Source organism: Numida meleagris, chromosome 5, assembly GCF_002078875.1.
Source record: "Numida meleagris isolate 19003 breed g44 Domestic line chromosome 5, NumMel1.0, whole genome shotgun sequence".
Taxonomy (NCBI): domain Eukaryota; kingdom Metazoa; phylum Chordata; class Aves; order Galliformes; family Numididae; genus Numida; species Numida meleagris.
The window spans coordinates 2,631,577-2,652,351 of record NC_034413.1 but is presented as its reverse complement, the minus strand read 5'-3'; the positions used below and the strand labels follow the sequence as shown (position 1 = coordinate 2,652,351).

Genomic DNA, 20,775 nt, shown 5'->3' with positions numbered 1-20,775 from the left:
CTATACCTGACTTGCATTCACAAAGGAGAAAACCTGACTGTCCCAAATCACCACACACGTGATTTCTGATAAAAAATGCGCTGAGCCATTCTAGAGCCAGATCTACCAAAACGTACACTGACAACCCTGGTTATAAAGTCCAAGTCAATGTGCAACCAAAGTCTGTGGGCTGCTCCAAGAATTACAAACAGCGCTGCTCCTGCCATGTGACGTGGCCAGCAGGCAGAAAGGGACTTAGAAGGAGAGACCCAGGGCTGCTGCTGGGACCCTGCACGGAGGAAGGAGAAAGAAATGCTGCAGCTAAGAGCTGTCCCAGTCTCTCCCCTGGCAGCAGCAGTCTGTCTGCCCTTCCACCTTTTAGCACTGCTCATCTGATTGCCTTCAGCCCTCCACAGCCATGGAGCCTAAGCACTGAACTTTTGTATGACGTCTCTGTGCAAATAGGTGTTTATAATAGCTATTTAATACCTATAATGGTATACCTATATATACTAAGAGCATACTGTACCTGTTTTGCAAATAGAAAATATCAAAACCACATGCCATGCTGTGGAATGAAGCTAAGTAGAGAAGCATCCATTCATTTTTGACATCTCAATGCAACCAACAAAAAGCCAACAGGTACTTAATTACAGCTTCACTTAAGCGCAAGCTCTGCATACCAGCTGGAAACATCATCCATTGCATACTTGGTTTATTTCTGTTTTGGTCCATTCAGGGTACGCAGAAGAGAATATTCACAGAGAATAAGCATCTTACCGCAGGAATGACCACAGTGGTTGTGGGATAACGTTCATAACCACATTGCCACTGCTGGCATCCAGCACGAGCTGAACGCAGGTCGGTGGCACAGAGCACCAGCATGGTTCATGACTATTTATACTTCTCAGTCCCACTGTACTGGAAGCTTTTTAAGTAATTAGTTTCCCCTCATTAATGGATGTGCTCCCAAAGGGAGGGCTTGTGGATCCTCCAGCCCCATCCCAGATTGCAGGGCAGGTCTGGTGGTGGAAAGCACAGAAGCTCCAGTGTGGGCTGAAGACGAGGGGAGCATAACCACAACGTTTAGAGAAATGTGTCCTCCCCAAGGCAGAACTGCAGACGTTGTTTTGGCAAGATTAGAGACTGTAACAGCAACAAGAGTATTCACAGAGCGTTACCACAGAACCCATGCGCTTTTACAATAGAAAGGTGAGCAACGTCCATTGGCATCGCTTTTATGGAGCTCCACGTGCACTTTGTGAGACATATGAAATAGGAGGTGTCACGGTGTCTTTATGCTGAAGTTGTATCCTAACCTAAAGGAGGCAGAGTTTATGTGCCTCATGTACCAAAACAGCCTCCAACTGCAGCCACCGGGATAAGCAGTGCTATTCCACCACGAGCACATCTCTAATAAAACACGTTGGGTTTGTACTGTCTTACTGACACCTCTAATACATTATTCCATTTTTCTCTCTTATACTTTTAGAAGCCGCGGCGACATTTGGTAAAGCGTAATTTAATATGATCGCTTTAATGCATTCAAACACACCACTAAAAGCGGTGTTGCTAAAATTACCTTACAGAACATCCAGGTAAGACAGACACCGTTATCTCCTTGAAAACTATGGGCCTCGTGCTACAGCACCTACTGATGCCAGTCTGTTGAAACCAATAGGGTTACCTATGTGAATATGGATTACTGCCATGATTAAGGGGTGCAGGATTACATCCATTGTTTGCATATCTCCTGTTATTTCCATACCCCTGTTTTCACCTCTCTTTTGGTCCTTCTTAAAAGACAGGTAGAACATTTAATTACTGCCGGCGCTAGGTATCACTGTGCTGCACTTTTTCCCCTTCTAAGTATGGCTGTCTTTTCGATGTCAGATAAAATCCTTTTATGATCAAAACAAAGAAAATAAAGTAGAAACAGCAGAATCTGGACTATTTAATTAGAAGCTAAGAAATAAAGGGGAAGAGCTTATTACCCACAAGCAGAACATGTTTACAATTCATTTCATATTCACTCTCCTGTTCACAACCTCTCCTCTTGGGAGCTGGCTATTTATATCTATTTTTTAACTGTGCCAAACAGTGAGTTACCTGAGAGCTCCCAGTGCTGATGGTATCGCTATCTACAAAAGTCCAGCAGACAAGTGAGATGAATATGGTAGGTAGATGGACTGATAATGATTAATAAAACAAAAATTGTCAACAGTACTAGCAACTCCAGCTTTACTCCATCACTGCCAAATGCTTTCTATGCAAAATATATCTCCATCCTATCCTTAGAAAAAGTGGTGAGTAGGTTATCAACGCTTTTCACCTACTTTATGATACAACAGAATGGGTAATACTCGGTAAGGATGGCATGAAAGTCCCAGTTCCTGTTCCCAAACCAATCAGAAAAGTATTCCACTGAAAATAAGAGAGCAACCACATGAGTTACACTTAAAACAGGGAACCATTCTTTCAGGTTTCCCAGTTTGACGCTCACTGAATTACATTAGTCTCAGTTTGGGTTGCAAGAAATCAAATCTGGATCACAAACACGTTTTATTTTAACAGTGTGTTACGTGGACTTGAAAATGTAAGTAACACGAGTTAATTTTGGAAGGCTCGACTGTACCGGCAGTGTCAGTTCCGCAGACGCTGTTCACTTATTTCCTAGAGGTAAAACTGAAGTCACTGCACGCCTTCCTGGGCTGCTCTAACTCACTTTACAGGCAAAAAGAATGCACGCTGCTCTCAGGCAGACTGGCAAAACGCGACGCATTAAAGTTCCCACAAACTGGAAGGAGCTTACGGCAGCTCCAGAAAACGTCGCAAGTGGCACAAACTTACCGACGCGCCCCGCTTTCTGCCAAGAGCAGTAACTCATGGGAGTTACGAACGACCGCGCTTCCCAGGTCCATACTCCACGGGGTTGAAGCTCGGGCTCCCCCCGGCCATGCTGGGTGCAGGGTGGGCACGGAGGTTTGCTCCCCCCGGACGGCATTGGGTGCCGCGATGGCGATGGCCGAGCGGTGGCCGCCACTTGTTGCGCGGTGCCAGGGGCAGCCGGAGCTGTGCGCCGGGCTGCGTGCCCTGCATTATTCATGCCTCCACCTCCCGCATTAGCATGCCGCTCAGGCAGCACAAATGGAGCAATTCATTTTGTCCTTTGTCTTCGGGAAAAGCTCGCTGGATTAATGAGGGTTATCTGTGATGATAAAACCTGGGCCTGCTGATTTATTTAGTCTGATTGGTGGGAATTTGTGTCCCTAAACGCAGGTTTTACGGCCGGCATATAAATTCTGCGGTGCATTCCCAGGCTCAGGCAGGCAGGCAGGGTCCGTTCAGCTCCAGCAACAATATCTCTCTGCAGCGCATGAATGTTTCATTCCCTTGACTTAAATATTGAAGCCGGGCTCTTTGTTTCTGAGTGCTTCTCAAGCAAAGTTAAGAGGAGATCTCCAAGCACTCCACGTGTTCACGCACATATTTCAGCAATGACCCCCTGCACTGCTAAATAGCTAACACCTGGCTTTCAAAACGTCCTTGCTCCAAATAAGAGATAAGGGGGAAAAACTGCAATGTACAATCTGCTTCTTAAAGAAGGCATACATGGCAGCATCATTTTTAAAAGAGAGTTTGAAGGTGATATTTTTCAATGTGACATTGAAATTTGTATTTAGGGGTTTGTGGCGCTGTAATATTCCTCAATGCCAAACATCTGTAAATCTATAATAACAGAAAATAATAAGAAAATCATAATTCTGATCAATTGATCACAAAATGAATAATTGAAGACAATTCAGGTTTTTTTTATCAGTTACTTCTGTAGGTATGTAGCGCATCATGAGAATACTTAAAAGCAGATTTTATCATTTTATTGGGAATATTGTATTAGGTTTTTTTTATACTAATGGTATACACATGTGCAGTATCCAAATAGGAGACTGGCAAATGAGAGAAAATAGCCACAGAAATTATTTGAAGTTATTCAGGAAAAAGGTCTAAAAACACGTGATTCAAGCTGGTTTGCTGCCAAAAAGAACACTGAGAGTTAACTCAACTACAGTGTACAAAGGGTTTTATAGGGAGAAAATATTTCTAGTGGAAGTATTTCTGAGGTACACGTTTCTAATGGAGAGGCAGACTACTTACTACAAAAATCATCTGAGTGCATTCGTGACCTCCACATGGCCCAGATGCCTTTCTGGAAGATATTCTTTCACCAAACAAACAATACAAAGTTATTAGACTCAAAGCAGCATAGTTTTGAGATCTGGAGAGTGTAAGAACAAATTCCTTAAAATCCTCTTTGCATTGTACTGTGTTCAAGTAGTTCACTGAAGTCTACAGCGCATATTTTCCTATCAGTTGAGTGTAGTGATTTTGATAATCTTTAAATCAAAGAGTTTTGCACCGATTTCAAGATTCACCTGGAGAACCATTACATTGCAGTGATGATCAGACTGATGAACGTTTTATGGCAGACTTTGCAATGTTTGCTGCTGAGCCTTTAGAGAGTAACCCAGGTGCACACGTGTTCCTCCCACCATATTCTCATGCAGTTTAAGACAGGAAAGAAAAGCAAATTTGTGTAGAAGAAATTGTTTGGTTTTGCCTGAAATCTGACAACTAAAACTTATTTTTGCCTCTTACATTCTTAGTCAAGACTGAGAAAAGCACAACTTTATTCAGTTTCTGATGTAGATGGGATGGAATGACACAGGGCTTTAAAGACTTTGATCACAAGCATAAAACCATAGCAGAGACGGAAGAACTTATGGGAATCTGCTGGATGCTGGCATGAGTTAGAATTTGTTTCAGCTTGCAGGTGTGGTGCGGTTTCAAGGTAGCGCATGCAGAGATCGCTGCTGGGGTCACATCTTCCCACGATGGATTTTTAACAATGAACATAAAACATTTTCACCCAAAATAACGCTACTTCTCCAGCTGCACTAAGTGTTGAAAACGTCCTTTAGGAGATGTGCAACACTAAAGGAACGGTTAGGCAGAAAAGGAGAAGATAGCTAGGCAGATACTGGCCAGCTCAGTCCTTTGAAACATTTCCCCACAGGATGTACCATGACTGAATTTGATCTTCATTCTGTGTATATAACGATATCTCAGGCTGCAGCTGTGGAGGGGATTATTCACGTCAATAACAGCGAACAGCTTCAGCAAGGAAGTTGGCATGTCCTGCACCTTCTCTAGAGGTCTCCAGGTAGATGATGAGCAGGAATGAGAGCAATCAAGAGCTACAGAGGAGGAAAAGGGAACAGCTGTCTGTGGATGCTATGCAAGTTTTGCCTGAAAAATTGACTGACACAGTTGTAGCTCAAACTACCTATTCAGCCCGTGTCACGTATGCAAGTCAGTGACAAATTGTGGTTGACTGTGCTTGAAAGCTACAGAAATGTTGAGTAGCACGAGCAGGAAGATGGGGTTCCTATCCATTGCCATCAAAATATCATCTTTTAGTGCTGTTGACAGTTTAATAGCTACTTCTGTACACCGGAGCGCATTGTGAAGTACTGCCACTATATTATTAACCTAGGCTGGAACTTTCCTGCAAATGCAGAGCAAAACCCATACATATTGAGCTTCTGAAATATTTTAAGATTAAAGGTGTGCTACTCACAACATGAATATTCTCTCTCTAATTGCATTTGATGAGGACCTGATAATACTTTAACCCCTAGTTACGCCATCGCCATTTTTTCAGACCAAATTGATTTCACTCCTTTCAAAAATACAGAAAACAGTGTTCAGTTCAGTTTCAAATCAAGCATTTTCAATTCCATTTGCTTCCTCTAGGCATTTGAGATGGGATGCGGATATGGAGGAGCTAAGCAGCCTCCCCCTGGCCAGCGATATACAGCACAGCATGTTCCATTGGGGGCTAGCAGAGCCACATCCCTTCTGCAAATACACTGAGAGGATAGATGTCTTTGGGCAAAGTTGCATCCATGTATGTAATTACTTGAAATCATTCCTAGAAAAGACCAAGTTGGATCACACCTTTGAAACAGTTTGCATGGCCCCAATCTGTCACAGTTCAAAGCAGATGTGTATAATATTACAGAGATTAACCATATTGGTTAGCTGGGGATGGACACTATGATTGTGTGACTAAGGAAAAGATTTGAGATTCGGGAGATTGCAATGTGACTGTCTATTGATACCTTTAAATTAGCTATTACTGTACTATCTGGTTTCTGTCAAGGTACTGCAAAAAAATCAGTGAGATGCATCTAGGAGGTTGGGGAATCAATTCTCCACTTTTCCCATGGGCTGCCCTCCCCCTGTTGGCTGTCGTTCAGCGTGTCACCTCAGTTATTTGACTTTTTTTATTCTTTCACACAGCTGGGAGGCAGCGTGTTGCTGGCTGAGAGGGCCCATGGCTGCCACCTACCCACGGTGTCACCTCCCAAAGTGGCCCATCCACAGCTGCCACCTACCCATGGTGTCACCTCTCCAAGGTCACCCATCCATGGCTGCCAGTTACCCAAGGTGGCATGCCTGCAAGGCAGTGTGTCCGTGGCTACCACCTACTCAAGGTGACACCTGTCCAGGTGGCTTGTCCATATCTACCACCTACCCAAGGTGGTACCTCCCAAGGTGGCCTTGCAGGCGTCAGGATGGGACACTCAGAGGTGGTGCTCATGGAGCACAATGCCAGGAGGGACGGTGCTCCAGGACGCTGAGGACAGCACGATTAATGAACCCCGAGAGCTGGAAATGGGGTAGCAGGCATGACAAAGCGAGGGTTATGCATTCTGCTCTGACATTATTCCCCATCTGTGTGGGTTTTTTTTTGTTTTTTTGAAGTACCAGAAAAACAAAGCATTACAAAAATGTCAAGCTGTGCGAAGAAAAGACAAAAGCCAGAAAATTCAAAGTTAATGCTGATTCCTTAACTCCAGTCATTAACTCAGAGGCATGCCTGAAGTCTGGGGCAGAAGCCTCAGCTGAACTCTTGCTGGTTTGTGGAACTGGCTCAGTGTTGATGCATCCGAGGGGGCACAGACTCACATGGTCTGTGAACACATGAGGAGAATGGGGACTGACTGAGCTAAGAGACTGGAAGTCACTGTTAGAGGGGAAGGGAAGGGCAATCAAGAGACAGATTTCCTGAGAAATTGGTTAGGGAAAGGCAGGGGGAGAAAAGAGATAAGCTCATCCCAGAGACTGGCAGAAGAGGTAAGATTAGGGACACTGACAAATGAGAAACCAGAGAGAGAAGATGTGAGTTAAAAGGCAGCCAGGGAAGAAAGAAGTTTGGACAGGAGAGATGGGGAATAATTGTGAAAAACCACGGAGTGTGATTTGAAAGAGATTTGGATAGGGATCTGGTATCAGTTTGGTGCAAAGACAGGGACAGGAGGGAAAACGGAAGGAGGACAATTTCTCTGAGGGGAGGAAAAGTAATTAGGAGAGCGAGAGACTAGAGAAGAAAAATCAAGAGAAAAAGAGCTCAGATTTGGTGGCAAAGGACAGAAGGGTCCAGGCATATTGGATTTGTTCTCCTTGTGGTAGCTGTGGTGCGACAGGACTCATGTCTTTGTGTTCCTCTCTGCCCAGGATGTTTGCATAGCTGAGCCCTGTCCTTGATGCTCACCCACATCACTTATTAGCTCAAGTGTTTTGGAAGGTGGACCTTCCAAAGATCATATGGCAAATACAATACTCTGCACTTGGATTCCTGAATTGCTGCTTGTTATTTCAAGAATTCAAATTACACACAAGAAAAGGCAAATAAAACAATCATTAAAGCTGCAACTTAAACACTTGAAAGGAAGAAAATTCTAAGAAAACTGAGGAGAGACAGATTTTGCAAACCCTGTGATACTTGCATATATATATGTATGTATATAGCCCTTCTGTTCAAGGTCTTTGAACATTTTGGCTCTTTGAAAAGACACACAGTTGGATGCTTATATTTAATTAAATACTTTTTAAGATAATGAGGACAGTAGCTTCAACATAATTCACAATTAAACGCAATCAAACCCAAAATTCCAAATTGCTCTTATTCAAATATCTGTTTCTAGCATCAGTAATAGCCTATATAGTTTTCAGTGAAATGGGAATCATAAAACTACATTCCAGAGTTTACAGCTGTAATAAGAGCAGATTTATGGGCAATAAGGCAGTATCTGTGTGTACCTTCTTGTGCCTCTCCCCACTAATGGGATAAAGCTGAGACATCCCCAAAAACGTCTTTAATTACATTAAGCTCTTAATTTAACAAAACAGGCATTTCAAACAAACACAAACTACTATTCTCCAGCCACCGTGTACATAAAACAACCATTATTTTTGCAAGATTAATGAAGTCACAGGTGAGTTTATAACAATCTAATTAAAGCATAATTTAAACCTAAGAGCAAGGCTACTTTTGCATCGGCATTGAATCAAGGCAAAGAAATATGATCTGCTAATAAATATATGGTACGCTTTCTTGTATAATTCTTTTATGTATGAAGACACTTTAGAAATCACATCCTCTTAGGCTTTGCTTATAGAGACTTGCAATAAAAGTGCTAGTGTAATTTTTCTCTTGAATAAACAAGAACATACTTTCTGTTCTGTCATGTAATCCGTGAAATAGGGAAGACCAATGAAATGATGAGAAAATAATCGTAGTTGGAAAGTCAAAGAAAAATACCAATGGGTGGATTGAAGGGATAGCTGGCCGGCTCAAAATTCAGATGCATTACATCAAGCGACTAAGTATTTGCTCAGTCATTAACTTTTTTTTTTTTTTTTTTTTTTGCTGTAGTAGAACATGGTGTTACAAGATACTGAGTACATTCAGTGGCACTAAAATTAGTGGGAAATGAAGAGAGCCAGCTATTCCCCCAGCTGGTGCTGGCTGCAGGCTTGGATCCCTCACAAGCCCACTTCATCACAGGCAGAAACAGAGCGATTTCGGGAGGTGACCGTGGGTTCAGAATGCATGTTGGTGACCCAGCTGTGGAATTCCCATGGCCTTTCCTAGCCATTCCAAGAGAAGTTTCTTAACTTATCAAGAGGCGATCTAAAATGGGATCGATGACAAAGGGAGACGGAGGTGGCAATGCAATTTTGCAAAAGTGCCAAAAAAACATGGGGAGGAAACATTCCCATGATAAACACTCCTGGAGCAGTAATGAACTAAGTCCATGCCGGGGGACTCCAGAGATTCTACAGCCATTATTCCCACCTTTCCCTCATCATTATTCATCAACCTATGCTTTTAAATTTCAATCCGATACCTTCTGATGAATACAGTTTTTTCTTTTAAGAGTATAAATAGTAATCGGTGACTTCAAATACATTTCATATGGACACTAAGATATCGAACAGTGGCAGTTTGATAGGTGGCCAGATAAGACCAGATTACATCACCTTGTTTGCCTCGTGACTTTATTGCCAACCGCTCATTACTCAGGGACTCTCTACTGTGGGCACTGCTAAGGGACCTCATATTCACAGACAGGAGAGAAACAGAAGGCTTTGCATGGGGTGAAAAAAATCCCTTCCTTTTCATTATTAAAAATAATGCACCCTAAATTCTTCATTATGCTTCTTTATTGTAGCAGAGACCATTATGAAGAACAGTCTTTATGGCACAGCCTGGAGCACAGCCATCAGCTGCAGTTAGTAACTCTTCTGTACAGCAGATACCACTGCAACTCACTGATTCACTTCGTGGGTGAATTGTACATAGAGGAAGCATTCACTTCTTTGACTCATTTTATTTTCTCCCAGTAAAGAGAAATATAAATTGACACGCCGAGTAACTAAGTTGACAGAGCACCTGTAGTAGCCTGTTTCATGAAATATTTAATTCCCAAATACTTTTAAAATTTAAACACGAGTTATTTAATTTCTAATGAACAATTTGGTATTAATTGGGCTCTAGGTAGTTCAACAAATCTATTCAGTACAGCTGTGCTGTTCACAGCCCTGATCAGCAGTACAGCTGGACTGGGTTGTATCTTCAGCATCGCATCTCTCGCAGAACACTATTACAGTTTTAAAGAATCGTAAACAATTAAATGAGGATAAACAAAGGGAGATGAAGTTATGATCTCTTACTTAGATACAGCAGTTTAATATTGCCTCAGCTTCCCAGAAGCAGCATTAACCAAGATGTGTAGAGACAGGTCCTCTCGTTAGTTCTGCTGCAGGTAGGGACAGTCCCGTGCTTTTTCCTGCACAACAATTCTAACGTTTTCCTCAGAAAACAGATCTAAATGTTTTGTTTTATAACCTGCCTTTGCAAAATGCTCGTATTGCTCTTGATTAATCTCTGCCTTGGACTGTCAGCAGCATCTCTCTGACCCTCACAAATCCCCTGCCACCTCACTTGCAGCCATCCCTCTTTGCAGAGCATTTTTCTGGCTCATTGCTTCAGCCAAACGACTCCTCTGCTCACAGCCCTCAGCCGGCTGCTGCTCCCTATTGCTTCAAACACAAACTGTTATGGAGATGTTGGATCCTGCCCCTGCTCTGTTACTGATACAGCCCCGGCTGCTGCTGTGTCATACCTCCCAGCATCAAACTGCATTTGTGCCACTTTCAGTGGATGGAAAGAACTTCCCTCTCAAATCTGAGCAGACATTCCACCTTCAAACCCTTCCTTGAAGGTCACCTCTGCTTTGCATCTGTTTGAGACACAAAGCCACAATGTGTAAGGAACCGGTGGAGCAGGATGCTCATGAGCCTCGCTGCAACCTTGTGTTCCTTCCAGTTTTTGAGAGCCTCCCATGTTTTCCCAGCGAGTTCTCTGGCATCATGACCACCCTTTCAGCTCTCATTAAACGCCCATCCCAATGAGCTGAGACGCCTGGCTGGGGCTGCAGCACAGATGGGGCCACGATTCACAGCTTGGCAGCCTCACCAAAATAAATAGAGCATTTTGGACCGTATCAGTTTAATGTTTTCCCTTCGTATTTTCACGGCCCCATTCAGGTCTCACAGTAGAGGTCAGGTATAGGTGACGTCAGCAGAAGAAAAAGCAGTGTATGCAAAGCAGGAGCAAGACTTTAAGATATCCATAAAGTTTTTCAGTTGGTGTTTAGCAAATTGTCTTCTTCATACAGCTGAGACTGGGCCAGCCCACGCTACTCAGGGCAATACCCCAATGGATCTTGAAACCACCAAGGAGGGCAGGGCCTCTGCATAACCTGTCCCTCTGCTGCTGACAAAGCAGCACATCCGGTTCCTTATTATTATGGGAACTATTAGATAATTACTGGATAATAGAATAGCATTATATCAATGCTACCTGTGCTTTTCAGTTCTCACTATAGTCTAAAACCAGAAATGATTGTTTTTTCCCCAAATGAAATAATGAAAACACTCACGCCACCACAAAGCATCAGTACAAGCCTAGGGCCACATTCCGCGCTCTCATCTGCCAGCAGCTATTACCTCTTGCTGTACCTTTTCTTTGGGTCCATTTTAGTCAAAAGATCTTCAGAACCATGCTGGATGAAATCTGGGCTCCAGTGGGGCTGATGGAAACATCCCCCACCGGCAGCTAGGAGGCACAGATCCTGTGTTATCTTTGCTTTGCCATGCAAATTGCCAAGGCTCCCCAAGGTGCGCAGGTTTGGATTACTTTGTCATCTGCAGCAACTGTGTCTCATAATAACAGAAATCCACAGGCACAGTAACCTGCTCAATCTGAAACAATGAGCAACAAAAAGTAATTTCATTGTGTCGTGTGTCGGGTTTCACATTTTCCTTTTGGCCGTGGCATCATTTCCCAATTCACGCAAACAAATCGATTCCCGTATCTAAACTTACAGAGGCCTTTCTTCACTTCTCAGCGGTTTGCTGCCTGATTTTCTAAGAAATTCATGACCTTTTTTAAATGATTCGAGATGGAAAAGCAACTAGGAAATGTCGAGAGTTTCTGTGGTGCTAGGACTGGGGGGTTTCTGATGGGGTCACACCAGCAGCAGGCCTCCAGTCAATTAAAACCTGAACAGGTCAACGAGGTTGGCTGCTACAATTATGCACTGCGATTCAGGAAAACATGAGAGTAATTGAAAGGAGAATGCAAATGCTATTCCTACCTTTAACATTCAGGTGACTACGTTTTAGATTTTATTGTAACAAGAACAGAGCACATGAAAAATTATTCTACCAAAGTTTAAAGGCAGAGGGATCTGCTGAGATGTAAAAACTGCATCACTTTCTAAGATTTTCCTGCCCTTAAAGAAAAATCTAAGAAAAAAAAATAAAAAAAAGGATCCATATCACTCTTTAAAACTTCGTCTCAATTTCCTTGTAGGAGCTGTACATATTGTCTGCTCTTGTAACCAGTATTTAATTAAGCGGTTCTCCTTGCTGCACCGTTACTGCGGCTGTTGGTATTGAGCAGGTCCTTCCAAAAGAAGCAATCATAAACTCCTAGATGGGTTTACTCAGCTGTGGCACTTCTAAGCTGATTTAAGCAGTCTGTCCAAACTGAGTGAAATTAATTAATTCACTGGAGAGCTTCGCCTTCTCCGAACTTAAGTAAAAAGTGATGCAAACCAGCTGAAATTTATCCCCCTTCCAATACAGAGGGGCAGATCACTGCAGGCAACCAAGGGCACCCTCATGGCTATCACAGGGGAATGAATGTCCCCCATCCTCAGCAGTGGCTCCTGCGTTTCAGCTTGGCCTGGAGAGCTCAATCTCTGCGGCCACCAAGCTGCTCAGGGCTGCCAAGAACACCGCAGCATAAGAGACATCCGTAGCTGGATCGTGTCTGTGCCCAAATGCCCGAGATGCTGAAGCAGACAATTGCCTTCTGGTTCTTACTGAGGCTTTTTTAGGCTTTAAGTGCTTCGCTGATAGCTTGGTACACAATTATGGGTGGATTAGAGAAAGCAGTAATAGGGTATTTTTCCTCTAATCTTCCCTCAATTCTTAATGTTAATTAAAGGGCTTTTACCTATTAATTAAACAATAAACATGAACCACTACTTAAAAATGAACATTTTAGTTTAATAGTTACTTCGCATCGTTTCTTTCAGGATCTTCCCCCCTCCCCCCATGAGAATGGGAGACAGACTCAGCAGAAAGCACAGCTGGCGAGTGGCACACGCCACAGGGAGGGGAGGATGACCTCATCCCACTCAGAGCAGGCTGTAACACCCATCTCCTCAATCTCATTTTCCCTTGCTACCTTTGTCAACACACACACACACAAAAAGTACTATCAAATCTACAGAGTAATACAACCATTCCGTCCAGAACGTGGGAAGAAGTGAGGTGCAGAATTATTGTTCTAGCTGAGTGATGGAGACACCCAAGGTCAGGCTGCACAGGGCTCTGAGCACCTGACTGAGCTGTGGGTGTCCCCTTTCACTGCAGAGGGGTTGGACCTCATGGCCTTTAATGGTCCCTTCCAACTCAAACCATTCTGTGATTCTATTTATTACTGACTTGGCCACAACAAGCAAGAATAATTTGCCACCTTACTTACGGGAGAACTCACAATAGGATTTAGATCTCAAAAGACATTTCTCCTCAGCTACTCTATCTGAAGACATAAGGCTGGAAAAGATCTCTAGGTGAGAGGAGAAAAGGCTAAAAGTGCAGAAGTAGCAAGTCATCTACGATTGATCTACAGAATCACAAAATAGATGAGGCTGCCAGAGACACGAGCTTCATAGTAAATCAGAACAAAAATTCTTCATTTCTCTCAAGTTCCAGTTTATCCACCCATATTTGTTTCTAGAGGAAAAAAAACCACGTTAATCCAAGAAGTTGCCTTGCTTTAGATGTAAAACACAATCCCAGTTGCGCACTGAGGATCAAAGTGTGCTGACTCCCAGCACGTTGGAACAAACCCAGCACGAGGAAAGAGATCAAAATCTGAAATTTCTCAGCATTGCCTTACAGAGGTGAGATGCTATTACAGAAGTTATGTCAGAGCTCTGATTTGCCTTTATCTTGTGCTGTATTTCAAGCTTCTTCTCCCGATAACAGAATCTCAAGTATTTGGACTACTGAAGTTATCTGAAAGTCATAATAGTTTTCTCCACAGGGAGCACATGACGTGCTGCCTTTTTCTTCTACATTTTCCCTCTTTGTTGATACCTCTTCATCCATCTCTGCAGGTTCATGCCAGCTCCACCTCCAATAACCTCATTCTGCACATCTTAATTTTTAAAGGCACCTATCTTTGTCCACTAGATTACCTCTGTCTGCAGCATGGCGTCATTTCACTGTAGGACTGCCATAAAATCATCTACTATTGCTTGTTTGCCATCCAAGCACCTGTTGCATGTTCCCATCTCAGGGAATCTGCATTTTGCTTTTGCCTTGCTTCTCCTACACTCTCCCCCCATCTCCCCTTTGAACACTGACAGTTCTTTCCTAATTACTTTATTTACACGTGTGCGTTTTCCACTCAGTGCTCCCATCTTCATATTACCTCAGTCACAGATCCACCACCTTTAAACATACACACGAGGATTTGGGATTTTTGCCTATCTGTGGATGTAAATGAGGTGGCAGGATGTGTTGCCCAACTTGTGTACACAGAGGCCTTTTTAATGTAATATCCCTAATACCAAAGAGCCAACTGTTGTGATTTCAGTTAAATACCAAATTAAACAAGGACATTTTGCCAGTTTTGAAGGACAGTGTGAGAAATCAAAGTCCCCAGAACTACCTGTGCTTATGCTGCATAGCGTGAGGCCATTGGGTTAAGATGAGAGGCCAAGATGAGATCTAACAACAGACATACAATGCTGTTTGCCCTTGGTTGGCATCTCCCAGTGCTCCCACAGCATAGTACGAAACCACACTGTGCTGGTCAAAATGCGAAAGCTCCTGGGAAGGCCTTCCAACAAGATAACCAAGTTTCCCATGAGCAAGCAGTGAGTTAACCTGGCAGCTGGTCCCAGACCTTGCAGGTGTGCCACCTGTGTCAAGCAGCAGCTCAGCAGCAGCCAGGGGAGCATGCTCCTGAAGTGAGGCTGTGCTGCCAGAGCCCCATTTAAAAGCCACTGAGTAGCTATGTGCCTGGAATGTAATTTCAGAGCTCAGGCAAACTGCATGCGTTCAGCCTTGATTTATCTCCAGGTCACTCTGAATTAATTAGGGCAGGGAGTCCTCGCCTCACCTTCCCCCCAGCTGCAGGACATGGGTGCCAGTGTTGCAAGCACTCGTGTTCTCTGTATGCAATCCAACTCCTTCTGCCCACAGCAGCTGTCCTCCTTGCTGGGTCAGGGCCTCGGGGCAAGTTGTGCGTTGCTCCTGGGAAATCCTTTCACTGCAGTTCTTGCATTAATGCAGTTGATCTCCAGATGATGATCACCAGCCACCCTCCCTTGTACCCTATCTCTCACTTGCAACCCAGGGGGAGGAAGAGATACTGCAGTTCCTTCTGTCTTTCTCACACCTCTGGAGTGGCAGCTGAGCAGAATCATTTCCTAAGCAGTTTCCCAGACAAAACTGCTCTCTGGATTCTCCAGATCCACTTCCAAGTCTCCCTGCTTTCAAATAGAAAGCTGCATCTTCTGCAGAGGGAAGAAACCTGCAGCAGAAGATCTTAGGGACTGCTCAGCTTTAATTTCCTTGGAATTGTTCTCAGGATTGAAAGACTGAGAGGAACTTAAACGAGGCAAGAAATACTGAGGGGTTTGCCTTGCACCTGAGGGCACTGTCCTGATGGCGTTCCCAGCACAGAACCCCTGAAGGAAGCTCCCCTCCCTCCCCAGCAATCCTGGCGATTCCCACAGTGGCTCCCTCCATAGGAGAGCAGCCAGGAAAGCCCCAGAAGCTGCAGAGCAACCTTTCACATGGAAAGGATGAAAGCCTTAATATCCAGCACTGCTGAAATGGAGAGAACAATCCTCTAAGGGGGGAAGAAAGAAAACAAAATAAAATAACAGAGAAAGAAGAGCAAAAAGACCAACCCTCCTATAAGCAGCACTCCTGCATGCTGGCAAGCTGCTATCACAGCTCTCTGCTGCCTCTAATTACACCTCTCCATTAATCACAACAACCAGCAGCTGTGCTCTGAAGACTTTTTTTTTTTCTTTTCCTTTCCTTTTTTTTTAAAGGAATTATTTCTCTAAACACTCTGGCAGATGTAAGAAAAAAAAAAACAAAACAACAACAACAAAACCCGAACCCAAAACAACCCAACAAAAAAGAAAGAAGAAAGAAATAGAAAGAAGACACAGCTCATGTTCAAATGAGATCAGCCCTCACATGTCTGCTAACATGTCTGCACTGTGGGTTGTTCTCGAATGTCAAAATAAAGGCTGTGAGTCTGAGCTTAATAATTTCCCTGGAGCGCCGTTGTCCTGCGGAGATGGTTTGCTCTCAGCTCTCAGCTGCTGCCAAGGGAGAGGTGAGGGAAGTGAACCGCTTTATTTATTGAGTTGGTTGTTGTAACAATTTAAACGAAGCTCGGCGTCGCTGGCTGGCTGCTTTCAGGTCGGTGGTGGGATCAGGAGGTTTTCCCCCAGATCTGCACAGCAGAGCCTCTCTGCTTCTATAGGGCGGTTTTGTCCCGGCTTCAAATGCATCTTCTAACCTGAGAAAGGATAACTCCGTCTTTGATATCACAATTAAAATGGATCAGGAGGGGGGGAAGCAGCAATTGATCCTTCCACCGTTGTGCTGATCTGCTGAAAGCGCTGACTTATGCCCATGAGCAAAACCAGTGAATCACAGGGATCAATAAACAGCGGTGGTGGTGCACCCGCTGTGGGCGGCACTGCTAGACCTGAGCTGGCAATTACAGAATCTGGGTTGGCTTTACAACTGCTTCAAAAAATGCCCCATCACCCTGATTCTCCCTATGCAAAAACTCAAGTGTCCTTCGGATTACCAACAGGGTACACTTGTGCGCTCCCTCCTGCCCTCCTACAGCGAAAAATACCTCTGTTGTTTGGTAAATGCATCCAAGTTTGTGTCATGCTCCTTTTCGTTTTAACTGAACAGGTATTAAGGTAGCTGTTCTTAAATGCTGCAAGTTGGGAGTGCTGTGTATAGAGTGTTTATAAGCGAATAAACGATTCAACTTTTTGCTTTCTGATGCTGCAGGCGGGCAATTAAATGTGATTTAACTTCATGATTCAGTAGCTTGGAAGCTCGCAACATAGAGAACAGCAACTACAAACGATCTGATGAATAATAAAAGAGACTGGGGCACAGATCGCTATAGATTTTATGCCTCCAATTGCACTTAAAAGAAATGCCTACAAGAGAAGATACTGTGGTCTTCTTAGCTGTGACCTAGTGGCACTTGTTATTAAGCCTAAAGGGAAAGGCAGGTAGAGGAGGCTTTGCATTATGCTTGGGTTTGCCATGCTTTGGAGACTGAGAACATCCCCAGGCTTCTTTATTCAGCATTTTCCAAACTTCAACATCAAATTAGGAGGCAATGCTGTTAATAAGGGAGAAGTGCTCTTTGTAAGGCGAGACAGAGAGACACAAAGTACCCTCATGCTGAGAGCATATTTGGACACCAATAGTTACATCCTTTCCTAAGAGTCAATACCAAATATTTGGGATTACCACTCTGTTGATAAACACCAACGCCAAATATTTCATTAAAAAAAATCCCAGCATCCCAAATCTTTGGTAAACGTCAGCTCCCCTGACTGCAGCCCCAAATATTCGATAAACCCCAACTCCCCTGACTGCAGCCCGGGGTACAGTTAGTTAACATTTTAAAACTCATCTTTTAATTTTTAATTGGTTATTTTGACAGGGGAAAAAAAAAAAAAGAAAACAACAAACAAGTTACTGCCACATTTTTGACTGAAACTGGTTTCTTAATTTACTACAAATCTTCAAACCATCCCAGACTTCTCAAAGCTTGGTCTTTTTCTTTGTTTATTTGTTTTTCCATTTGCTGTTCACCCCATAAACTATATCAGCTCTTCCTCTGTGCAGGAACTTTGTCTGTTGATTTACAACATAAGGGAAACTTGATTCAGGGTCCATCAAATCAAAAAGGAAAATCCGTTCATCTGATAACCCTCTCCTGTTATATTTTATCACCTGTCAACTTTTATTTATTTACCCAAAAATAAGCCACTTGGGAAAAAATTAAAGCCTTCAGTCTGCATAACATCAGCAGGACACGAGGCTTTTTGTTGGCAAAGAACCAATCATTCTCCCTGACCCTCAGTTCCAAAGTGCCTCCCAAAGTAACGTGACATTTTTCCCAAACAGATCCTATTTCTTATTTGCATCTTTCTTGCATAAATGGCTGATTTCTGCACGTGCAAATTTCACACAAATTTCCCAAACATTGGCATGGATGATTTCACCCCCAAATTTAAGGTTCCCAGTGAACGTTTCTAGCTTTGAAATTCTCTTGGAGATATGTTCTCTTGATTTGTCCCATGACAGAAGATTATGCGCTACTAATATAGTATTAATAATAGGGCAACATTAAATGCTGTTCAAAACCTCCTTCAAATTGGTATTGACTGTGTTGAAATGGAACTATGTAGATATCCCCGTGGCAGGAAATATGTATAAATATTGTATTTTCATCAGAAGGAGAATTATCAAATGGATACAGAAACCTCTTGAAATCATTATTATATTTCCCTAAGTGGACTTGCCTTTCCATACAAAGGAAATAAAAATGGAATGGTTGCTGTATTAACAACAAAAAATGGCTTCTAAGTAATTATCAGCTATCACCATGTGTTGGAATACCATTTAGTCCCATAGTTGCTTCAATCAATACACTATTTATTTGCAAATAACCATGCACTAAGGATCGCTTGGACATATATCCCATAAATACCCATTACTTCATTATCGACTCTTTCTAGCCACTGCTGCATTATTAACATTTCACCAAAACACGCAATCACGCAGTAAACAGTGGGAATTTAGAGCAATAAGCAATTGAAATTACCCTTGCACAGAAACTCCTCCCAAAAATATTTTGAAGGTCTCGGCACCAGGAGTTACTCTTCTCTGTGTCGTTCTCTACAGGCCTTTAAATTCAACCAGCAAGCAAGGGAAGTGGGAAGAAATACACTATTTGTGCCAGGGATTGCACGCAACGCGGTTAAATGGTACGTTTTATTCAAGGATCTCAATCCCTTGCCCATACGTAAGAAACGCTGAATTACAGTTCCAAAAAAACTATTGGTTTAATCCTTTTAATCCAATTCCTACAGTTGCTCAGTGGCCTGGAAATAAAGCAGCCGACCAACCAGACCCTGGAAACAGCGTTGTTCCCTCTCCCCACCTGCAGCAGTGAAGCGCTATGAGCTGTGCTCCTCCCCTTCACGCACCTCCTGCAGGGAAACTACCCTCCTACATTATCGTGGGATGAGCGATGGCTTTCTCATAAAAGATGATCTGCTCAGGGGCAACACTGAAGGCTGCAGTGGCAGAATGCCAAGAGCTGGAGGGCCGCACCTCATTTGCATGTAAATTTACATCCGTTTTAAAGCCATAAAGAAGCACAGCCATAGTACTTGAGAAAGTCTTGATAGGTTTTAAAGCACAGGGTGATCACCAGCAATGACGACCCTTATGTGACCAGCTTTCACATCCTCTCTGCTGCGTTTGGGCCTTGCCTGGCACCTCCCAGTCTCTTGCTGTATTTCCAGATCTCGCAGTCGTGCTCCTTCCATCAACAACCCTCCCTGCTCAAATAGATACACTGAAGTATGCTGTCTCATTAAGCCTGAGGATTCAACCCTCTGCTTCAAGCTCTACTCTCCTACATTACTTTACATCATTAAGGAATATTTCCCAGCTGATCCAATAACTCCATGTATCAGCCAGTACAATTAAATCTAACACAGAGGTGAAAATGGGAGCTTGTGGGAAGGATCGTTGGTGCCACATCCCCACAGCTCTTGAATGCCTCCAGGGATGGGAACTCCACCACTCCCTGGGCAGCCTGTGCCAAAGCCTCACCACTATTTTGGAGAAGAAATTGTTCCTAATTCCCAACCTGAACCTCCCCTGATGCAACTTAAGGCCATCGCCTCTTGTCTTATTGCTGTTACCTGGGAGCAGAGGCCGATCCCCACTTCCCTACAACTTCCTTTCAGGGGTTGTAGAGAGCTATGAGGTCTCCCCTGAGCCTCCTCTTCTCCATATGCAACCGTCCTAGTTCCTTCAACTGCTCCGTACAGCTATGCAACATCATCCTGTATCAACAAAGGTTTTTGTTACGTTTAAATGACGTGAATGAGGAAGAATGTTACCACGTTGGCCAGCCCAGCTGTGTGATAATTATAACATCCCTATGTTCCTTGAAAAGTAGAGTCATAGAATTAGCAAGGTTGGAAAAGACCTACAAGATCATCCAGTCCAACCATCCACCCACCACCAATATAACCCCACTAAACCATGTCTCTCAACACAATGTCTAAACATTTCTTGAACACCTCCAGGGACGGTGACTCCACCACCTCCCTGGGCAGAACACAGAACAAGTTAGAAATGGATTTACTTACAAATCCTAAGTCATTCTATTTCACATTAAGAAAACACTCAGAGTTTCTCAAGATGAATTGTGGAATACCTTGAAGTGAGTAGACAAATCCCAACGCTGTCACTCTTTTTCTCCAAGGAGTTATTAAGTGAAAGATCCAAAATAAAACATCAGGCTGTTGTGCTTTTAGGATTCTACTTCTCCGTCTGATGTAAACTCTGTGACTTCCAAATCTCAAAACAACGTTCTGAATGTGTCAACCATTAGCAATGATACCGAACGAGACTCTCAGATAACCCCTTAACAGAATATGTAGTGCTTAAGTTAATTTAAGTGATTCATCTCCACTGCAACCCGTTAGGCTT

The 20,775-nt window shown here is 43.4% G+C and overlaps 1 protein-coding gene across 4 annotated transcripts in view; it reads right to left on the bottom strand.

Moving 5' to 3' along the window:
- Positions 1-20,775, bottom strand: part of C5H10orf90 (chromosome 5 C10orf90 homolog) — an 89,030-nt gene that overhangs the window by 59,293 nt on the left and 8,962 nt on the right. The window contains exon 1 of one of the 4 annotated variants that reach the window (XM_021398950.1): positions 2,830-3,156. The exons of 1 other annotated variant lie outside the window; for it this stretch is intronic. In XM_021398950.1, the coding sequence (XP_021254625.1) occupies positions 2,830-3,085 (256 nt within the window). In that variant the 5' untranslated portion in view covers positions 3,086-3,156. Of the gene's footprint in view, positions 1-2,829; positions 3,157-20,775 lie in introns of those variants that run through there. 2 more of the 4 variants (XM_021398945.1, XM_021398953.1) reach the window with 2 other exon arrangements.